Consider the following 9,406-nt stretch of genomic DNA (forward strand, 5'->3'; position numbering starts at 1 on the left):
CCATCCACAGGTTTATTCCCGTCCCGCCAACAAACCCCACGGACCGACCCCCACGGTGCCTTTGCCTCGCTGTTTGCACACCCCCCACATATACACGTGCAATAAATACAGAGCCAGAGGACTCGTCGTCTTTGGTATTCAGAGCTTCCCCCTCTCACTCCCCCCCCCCCCCGCTGTGCTCCCGCCCATCACGTCCACACGCGTCCTTCGGGCACAGAAGCCGCCCAGACGTACACTTAGTGCCGGGTCCTGGGTGCCGGGGCCCCCCTGGCTCAGGGAGGCCCGGGCCCTGGGACTCACACGTAGTCATTGAGCCGGTACCCGCTGTGCGAGGCCGAGGTGACCGAGGGCGCCCGGTTGTCCTTGTAGGCGGCGGGCGGCCGGTAGGAGGGCGCGGTGGCGGTGGCGGCCCGGGGCTGGGCCGGGTAGGGCCTGGAGGGGGCCTCGTCCAGGCAGGACAGGCAGAGCAGGGTGCCGCCGATGAGCGCCAGGGACGAGGAGATGAAGCCGAGGTACAGGGCCTGCCCGATCTCGAACTTCATGCTGCTGGGCAGCAGCGGGTTGTAGAAGTTCTGCACCACGTCGTGCGTGGTCCAGGCCACGGCCACCATGCAGAGCAGGCCGGCCAGGAGGAAGAGCGCGCCGCCCAGCACGGCGCACGTGGCCTTGGCCGGCGTGCCCTTGGCGCAGCGCGTGCACTTGAGGCCCACCACGGCGCAGGCGCAGGCCGCGCCCGCCAGCAGGCAGGAGATGACCATGAGCGCCCGGGCCGCCTGCAGGTCCTGGGGCAGCGCCAGCAGCGAGCGGTAGACCTGGCACTGGTAGATGCCCGTGCTGTGCCACACGCACTCCATCCACAGCCCCTTCAGGTAGGACACGGCCGTCAGGATGTTGGTGCCCACGTGCGCGGTCCGGCGCCAGTGCGGCAGGATGGTGGTGACGAGCGTGCCCACCATGCCCAGGAAGCTGAGCAGGAAGCCCAGCAGCTGCACGGCCATGCTCGCCATGGCCCCGCTGGGCAGGGGCCGCGCTTGCTCAGGCGCCCGCGGGGATCCTAAGGGGGCGGAGGGCAGGAGAGAGAGGAAACGGTTAAACATCATCTCGGTGCATGTATTTCCGCCACAGAAACTGAGTTTCCATAGGCGGTTGGCATGACAATTAATATATTTTATTTATTTACTAACTAGAGGCCCGGTGCATGAAATTCACGCATGGGGAGGGGTGGTTCCCTCAGCCCAGCCTACACCCTCTCCAATCCGGGACCCCTTGGGGGATGTCCAACTTCCGGTTTAGGCCCAATCCCAGGGATCGGGCCTAACTGGCAGTTAGACACCCCCCTCACAATCTGGGACCGCTGGCTCCTAACCACTTGCCTGCCTGCCTGATCGCCCCTAACTGCCCTCCCTGCCAGCCTGGTCGCCCCCAACTGCCTCCCCTGTCAGCATGGTTGCCCCACGCAGCCTGCTGTTCAGTCATTTGGTTGTCTCTCACTAACCTGCCTGCCGGCCTTGTCACCCCACGCAGCCTGCTGTTCGGTTGTTACTGTGACGGCGTCCTGGACAATTTACATATTCCTCTATTATTAGTATAGATGGCCCGGTGCACAGATTCATGCACATTCAAAGGAAATTAATTAGAAGAAATATTTTAATATTGGGTTCCCTCCTCTCTGGTTCTGGAGTGCGTCACCCGAGAACCGCCACTGCCAAGTCACTGCAGCTCGGCAGCTCCTGCCCCCTGGTGGCCAGTGCGCGTCATATGGACTGGCTGGTTGGATGATCGATAGTCACTTAGCCTTTTATATATATAGATAGATTTTTAAAAATGCATGTTTACTGATTTCAGAGAGGAGGAAGAAGGAGAGAGAGGAACATCAATGATGAGAGAGAATCATTGATGGGCTGCCTCCTGCACGCCCCCTCCTGGGGATCGAGCCCACAACCTGGGCATGTGCCCTTGACCGGAATAGAATCGTGACCTCCTGGTTCACAGGTAGGTGCTCAACCACTGAGCCACGCCTGCCGGGTGACAATGAACGTATGTTAATGAAGTTTCTGAGGCTTCCGGTGGAGTGAGCTGCTAGGCCTCGTTTCCTGCGGGATGACAGCGAGTCTGGCTGGCCCGGCCCCTCCAGGACCCCGGGGAAGGGCAGCCAGCGCCCATTTCTCTCTCTCGGCACTTACCAATCGCGTGTGGACGAGCTGCCTCGTGTCCACCCGCACACACTTCCCCGGCATTGAGTCTCATTCATTCTGCCCCGTCAGTCACCCTCCCGTGTCAGACCCACAAGGGGCTGACCGTGTTCGTGTGTCCTGACCCTGGGAGGCCCCTGCGTGCCCACGTAGGAGGAGTGGGGCATCCACAGGCCAGGTGCTGCCTCCCAGGACCCCCGGGCGGGACGTGACCTCAGAGTGTCCACCGGGGCCGGAGGGCAGGAACCACCCAGGCCTCCAGCTCCTCGGGCACTGCCGCCAGGACCCCAGACACTGACCCTCCCGCCGGCGGGCGCCTCCCTCCCACTCCGCAGAGGGCGGGGCGCGCGGGTGATACACAAGCTGCCCCTGGCTGCAGGGGCCTCCCAGAGGGTTAGGAACATTCGGGTCGTGGCAAAATCCAGAGCCCTCTGGGGGCAAGGACCTGCGCCTGGGCAGTGCCAGGCACAGAGGGGCCACTCAGGAAACCCCGGGAGAGCGGGCGGGAGGCCGGGAGGGGTGGGAGCGGAAATACCCAGGGACGCCTCTCGCTCCTCCCTCCTGCCTGGGCACCGTGCCCTCACCCCCTGGGTGAATGGGGCCTCTCTCTGGGGCTTCACTTCCTCTTTAATAGATTTTATTGATTTTTACAGAGAGGAAGGGAGAGGGATAGAGAGTTAGAAACATCGACGAGAGGGAAACATCGATCATACTTCCCACTGGGTATGTGCCCGCAACCAAGGTACATGCCCTTGACCGGAATCGAACCTGGGACCCTTGAGTCCGCAGGCCGACGCTCTATCCACTGAGCCAAACCGGTTTCGGCAAGGGGACACACGCTTTGTGCCGATGAAGTCACGTCAGTGCCCACCACGGGTGAGGCATCAGTAGGCAACACCCGCTTCCTTCTCCCCGAGCAGACCCTGCACCTCAGCGGGCAGGCTGCAGGGGGCAGCACCGGGCCGGCAGGGCCTCTCAGCAAGGCAGCGCTCTCTGCGCTCTTCGGGGTCCCACAGCCTTCTTGGCTTCAGTTCTGGGGCCCGTGGTGAAGAAATCCCCTGAACTGCGATGAAGGGTTTGGTTAAGACAACCAAGTGGTATTTCCACTGGGAGCCTAACCCAGCATCCATGTATACGTATATTGATGTCAGAGAGGAAGGGAGAAGGAGAGAGAGAGAGAGAGAAACACCAATGATGAGAGAGAGTCACTGATCGGCTGCCTCCTGCATGCCCCCCACTGGGGGTCAAGCCCACAACCTGGGCCTGTGCCCTGACCAGGGATGGAACAGTGACCTCCTGGTTCATAGGTCGACGCTCAGCCACTGAGCCACGCCCGCCGGGCCCATCGTCCTTTTTTAAAAGATGGATTTAGAAATTTATAGGGGCTTCGTGTCTCAGCACTGTGGGAGGCAGTCCTGCTCTGCCCTGGGAGCCAACAAGCCAGGTAACGACGAAGGACGAGGCGCCAGAGGCCGCGCTGTGGTCTGGGGGGCGGGGGGCTCGGCTTGTGCTGCTGTTTAAACGATCGTTGGCTCGAGACCCGTTTTCTCGCACGGACGGTCTGCTGACTGCCCCGCGCTTCTCCTCTTGAGGCTGCTTTCTTCAGGAAGTCTTCCCTCCCCGCGGCGGGCGTGCTCGGGGTGGGTGCTGGGTCAGGGCTGGGGAGCCCCCCAATCCCTCTGCTGTCCTCGGTCACACCCGGGAGGACTGGACCCCCCAGAGGAGGCGCTCTGATGTGCGGGCAGAGCTGCTGCCCGGTCTGCCTGATGCCCTGGCGCCAACAGAGCTGACACCCACGGTGCCTGTTCACGGGCCTGAGCGAGGCCTGGCGCCTGCCAGCTGGGGCACGGCTGCCCGCTCACCCATCCCCGCGGTAACCCAGCGCAGCCGCTGCCGTTCCTTTGGGCGCAGGGAAACCGGCTGCAAGGGGGGCACATTCGAGGCCCGGCCTGGCTAGTGCCGTCCATGATTTATGTCCTCCCTCAAACACTTTTCCTCAGCTCAGCAGGCCTGGCGTTGGGGGAGGCCGGGCTGGGGGTCCAGGTGTGGTCAGTGTGTTCTCCTCCCCGAGAACTCCTTGGGCCCACTGCAGGGGTTCCGTGGGGGGTGACAGCTGCTCTGGGGCTGGGGCCTGAGGGGTGGCCCAGGGCAGGGGACGCGCAGCACTGGACGCGGGACAGCCCCAGGCAAATCAGGACGGTTGGTTCCCTGGGAGCCCGGAGGCTGCGGACTCCTCCGGGGCCCCTGAGACCCGCGGAGGTTGTCTCTGGCCGATGGCCACACAGGCTGTCCCCGTCCAGGACATGCCGAGTCCTCTCGCGGCCCTTGCTGGTCAAGGTCAACCTCATCACGTACACGGATGCTCAGGGACTTGGCATAAACACGGAGCCTGCTTGACCCCGAGTCTAGGAGGGGGGCGGTTTGTTGGCGTCTGTGTTTATGGGGGGCGATGACTGCGATTCAGGAGCCACGAGGCGGCTGTTTCTAAAGGTGCGAGAAGGCCTTGCCGATGTGAGAGTGAGTGTTAATGAGCCGCCTCCCACCCGCTTCCCCACCCCCTTCCCCAGGGGGTACACCGGCGGCTCCTGCCATCAGGTCATGACTCAGCTTCCCAGCGAACACGGGTCACGTTGGAGCCATCGGATGGAGAAACAACTTCGAATGAATGAATCGAGTTGGAAGCCACATGAACTCATCTCTGGGCGGAACGCACCCCGGACGCCTCGCAGGAGGGGCAGGCAGTGCGCGTCGGGGGGCCTGGCTTTGCCTGGGGGCTCCCCTGCAGACACGTGTGTGTGCTCGTGGAAGCACTGGCTAGAGAGATGCGGGTCCAAGACAAACCCGGTTCCAGGACTCGGAGTCCGAGGGGACCTGTGGCCGGCGGGTGGGCGGTTGTGAGGAGACTTGGCATTCCAGCAACACATGGTGGGTCTTGCCTTTGGGCTCACGAAGCCCCCAGAGCAGGATCCTGGGTGGGCGGCGTGGGGCGTGGGGCCTGAGCGGTCCGGGCAGCGTTCCCACCGCTGCTGCTGGGAGGCTGGGCCGGGTGTGTGTGTGTGTGTGTGTGTGTGTGTGTGTGTGTCCTGGGGGCGGGGTCCTGGGGGCGGGGCTCTCACACTCGGACTGTGCAGCCGAACCTCCCAGGAAAGTACCCCCCTGCCCTCTTCCCCTCTCCCCGCCCCCCCCCCGCCCCTCCCGCCCCCGTGCGGCACTTTCTTAACTTGTTTGACGGGAGACATCCTCCCCGACTTCCCCAAGGGACACCTTGAAGTCGGATCGCCGTGGCCAGTGGACTCGGACCCTGCCAGCCCACTGAGGGTGACGGGGCCGGGTGAGAAGGGTGCTGAGAAGAGACAGCTTGATTTTTGGGGGGTGAACGACCTTCCATAGGAGGGCCAGCAGGATGCTCCAAACCCCAGGCGGTAAAGTAACGTGAAAGTCTGGGGCGGCCGGGGAACTCGCCAGAGCGGCTGTGCCAGACCCGTGGGCTGTGTGAGCAGCACATAACGCTTTGCCTCGTCTCCTCCCTCTGTTGTTTAAAGGCAAGAATTAAAACACCCAAAACCGGCCCCTCGGCCCTGGGGGAGCTCCGTCCCCGGCCCTGCCCGGCTCGCCTGCCTGGGCCCCGCTGGCCTGCTCGGGACTCCCCCACCCGGGTGTCAGGTGTCGTCTCAGCAGCTGTGGCGGGTGGGCAGCCCGGCCGGGCCACGGGACAGGTGTGCAGCCGGCCTGGCCCTGCTCCTGCTTCCTTACTGTCCAGGGCCCCGCGGCCCCGTTACGATAGGGCTTTCCTGGGGCACATGGCTCCCTGCTCTTTCCCACCCGCACAGCTGAAGGTGGGGTCAGACCCGGGGCGGAGCAGCACGTCACCCACAGGGACGGACATAGGGCACAGCCAGGCGCCTTGGAAGTTTCTAGAACCTGGGCCCTCCTGTCTGGGTGAAGTGTGGATGACTTGGCCACTCACACCTCCTCTCAGCTCGGCCCAGCAGTGGGCACGGTTTGAGGGCCATTGGGGACCGGGTCCTCACACCACGCCTGCCCCCCGCTCCTGGCGTGGCCATGGGTCCATGCGGGGACAGCTGGTATGTGTTTCCTGGAGGCTGATCGGGACAATGAAGAGCTGCTTTAGAGGGACGTGGTCCTTGGACCTCGTAAGAACGCGGCGTTGCCTCCACTGGGATGTTCATCAATTTAAGAAAATGGTAGAGGGCCCCTGGGAAGGCACATGGGCATTCTTTAAATTATTGTCAGCTGAAACCAAGGCGACAGGCAGAGCCACGCTCTGGGAACACGCTTTTCCAAAAAGGCAAGAGTGTTATCAGCTTGGCCTTCATTTCAGCCCAGGTGTCGGGGAGTGGGCTTTGATATGTAAATCCCATCTAGCACCGGGAATGAGGGAATGACTAGGACCTGGGCCCACCCAAGCTCCTTGGATCCTAAGTTTTTGGTGAAACCCCCTGGTATTTGGAATATAAATAAACACGCTGCGTCGGCTCTGGGTCCCTCTCCCTCCATCAGAGAGGACGGCGTCCCACCCGGCTCCCAGCTTTTCCTTCTATCTTCGTGTCTTGTCTCTTTCTTTCTTTTATTTCTCAATCCCCAGCTCCTCTACTCAGGAACCAGACCCGCTTTTATTTTTCCGTGCTGGACGCGGAAAGAGAGAAACAACTACAGAAAATGTCTGGCTCAGAGCACTCTTGGCCTCCCCCGCCCCCCCCCTCCAGCCAGTTACTCATTAGATCTTTCCTAAACGCTGGAATTTGAGAACCAAGAATAGACTCAAGGGAGGTTTGGACTCACCTAAATGAGACACATGAGCGAAACCACCCAACAGGGAAAAGAAAATTACTTCTATGCCATATTGGAATGAAATGGCTCCAACTAGTCATTCCTAAGTACATGCCATCTATACTAATAAAAGGGTAATATGCTAATTAGACTGGGAGACCTTTCAGATGTCCTTCCAGACAAAGCCATGGTGGTGGGCCGAGGCAGAGGTGATTAGGGGCGATCAGGCCAGGAGGGGAGGGCAGTTTGGGGCGATCAGGCCAGCGGGTGGGGGACAGTTGGGGGCCACAGGGATCGGGCCTAAACCGGCAGTCGGACATCCCCTGAGGAGTCCCAGATTGGAGAGGGTGTAGGCTGGGCTGGGGGACAACCCCCACCCCCCGTGCATGAATTTCGTGCACCGGGCCTCTAGTTTTTCATAACAAGACACTGTGGTTCTGAACATCGTACAAAGCAACGACTCTGTCTCCCAGAATCTCACTCCGGAGGCGCTACCCCAGTCCATCTCCTCACGCAAGTGCTGTGAACATTGCCGTGGGAAATCCACTCCATGTTCACCTAGGATGGGCCGTCCCGTGGGCGTTTGGCTCCGAAAACGAAGTTTCCTTCCTGAACACCCCAAACTTTCTGTAACGTTCCCGGGGTTACTGTCCAGACTGGCAGGCATCTGTAGTTTGCATGTACGAGGACCTCTGTGCCTCCCACACCTGGCCCGGAGGAGCTGTAAGAAGTTCGTCACGTAACCGTTATAGAGAGAGGCCGAGACAGAACACTTACACGACTAACCTACACTGAGTGGCCGGGTTATGATGATCTCTGAACACATAATCAACTGGCCACTCAGTGTATTTGTATCTCCAATGGGCACCAAAAGTATTCTAGACTTTTGCTGGAGATCAACCACCTGTTTGCCCTGAGCTTTCTATCAGCCAGTGCAAAGGGGAAGACTGATCAGGTGCACGATTTATAGTATCTTTGATATCAAATAAATGAGGTACTCAAGAGAAGTACCCTGAGTGGCCAGATACGCGTTCAGAGACCATAATCATCTGGCCACTCAGTGTATCACTGACTGGCAGTTGGGGCTCGCTCTTGTCGCTCAGGACCAATGGGGAATATCTTGCCCAAATCTTACACACACACACGTTACAGGTTAAAAGCTGGCCCTCTGTTTCGGACGAGAAAAGGAAAACCCATGTTTCATAACAAGCCCCGGTTTGGGGAGAAGCCAGGTCAATGCACGTGAAAGCGCGGGATGCGGTTACATGCGCGGGGGCCATTCACAATTCAGCGAGATGGAGCGGCTCCCGATTGAGTGGGGACTGCAGGCTCAGTGGCCACAGCCGTGAAAACCCTGCACCGTTTCCCGGGAGACATCAGCCCTGGCGTGCCACGCCCCCGGGTTTCGTTGGGACCCATTAACAAGGCAGTCGATCGACATGTAAAAATGAACGATCGGGTTTCATTTAACGAGCGACGTGGGTGCCTGTGCGTCGCTGCTGTTCCTGCTGACGGCCGTGCCGGTGCGCGGTGTCGTATTTCATTTTTCAAGGCAAGGAGACCGGGAGCTTGCCACACAAGAGAAAGATTAGGAAAGTAAAAAACAAACTAACAAAAAAACACACCTGCCCAACTGGCGGGGCTCAGTGGTTAAGCATCTACCTGTGAACCAGGAGGTCACGGTTCGATTCCCGGTCAGGGCACAGGCCCGGGTTGTGGGCTCGACCCCCAGTAGGGGGCGTGCAGGAGGCAGCCGATCAGTGATTCTCTCTCATCATTGATGTTTCTATCTCTCTCTCCCTCTCCCTTCCTCTCTGAAATCAATAAAAGTATGTTTAAAACAACAACAACAACCACCCCTCCCCACAAGCACAGGTTCTGAGGATGTTGTCTCCGGGACTAGATGGGAACCAGGCGCGTCATAGTTGACCTGCCCTTTGGGGAAGCAGTCGATGAGGGCTGCCGGGGTGCATGTGCCCCAAAGGGGACGAGGTGAAGTCCGAGTCCCAGTGCTCGCGATGTGACCCTGTTTGGAGGCAGGTCATTGCCGACGTGATTAGCGAAGAGGGAGCACACTGGAGGGGGTCGGCCGTGTGAAGACAGAGAACCAGGGAGGACACCAGGTGACGGCAGACAGAGATGGGGTGATGCCACCACAGGAAGCCCAGGGCTCCCGGCAACACGGGAGGTGGGAGAGCGGGAGGGACAGAAGCGCCTCCATCCGAGGCAGGACGGGGCGGCGGGGGGGGTGGGGGGAGGGGGGAGTTTCTGTTCCCATAAGCCGCCTCGTTTGTGGCCCTTTGTTTCGGCGGCCCTGGGACCCCGAGGCGGGGACTCGCTGAGTGACGGATGGCATGGGAGTTACAGGGAAACAGCTCTCCTGTCTGAATACGGGAAGGGGGTCCCCTCCCAGAGCGCGGCCT

The 9,406-nt window shown here is 60.5% G+C and overlaps 1 protein-coding gene across 1 annotated transcript; it reads right to left on the reverse strand.

Annotated features, from left to right (window-relative positions):
- Nucleotides 1–296: 296 nt before the first annotated feature.
- Nucleotides 297–1,007, reverse strand: CLDN14 (claudin 14). The gene has a single exon (XM_054710671.1). It carries the CDS (start codon nt 1,005–1,007, stop codon nt 297–299), a length of 711 nt encoding a protein of 236 aa, XP_054566646.1.
- Nucleotides 1,008–9,406: the final 8,399 nt, after the last annotated feature.

Source organism: Eptesicus fuscus, chromosome 3, assembly GCF_027574615.1.
Source record: "Eptesicus fuscus isolate TK198812 chromosome 3, DD_ASM_mEF_20220401, whole genome shotgun sequence".
Classification (NCBI taxonomy): Eukaryota; Metazoa; Chordata; class Mammalia; order Chiroptera; family Vespertilionidae; genus Eptesicus; species Eptesicus fuscus.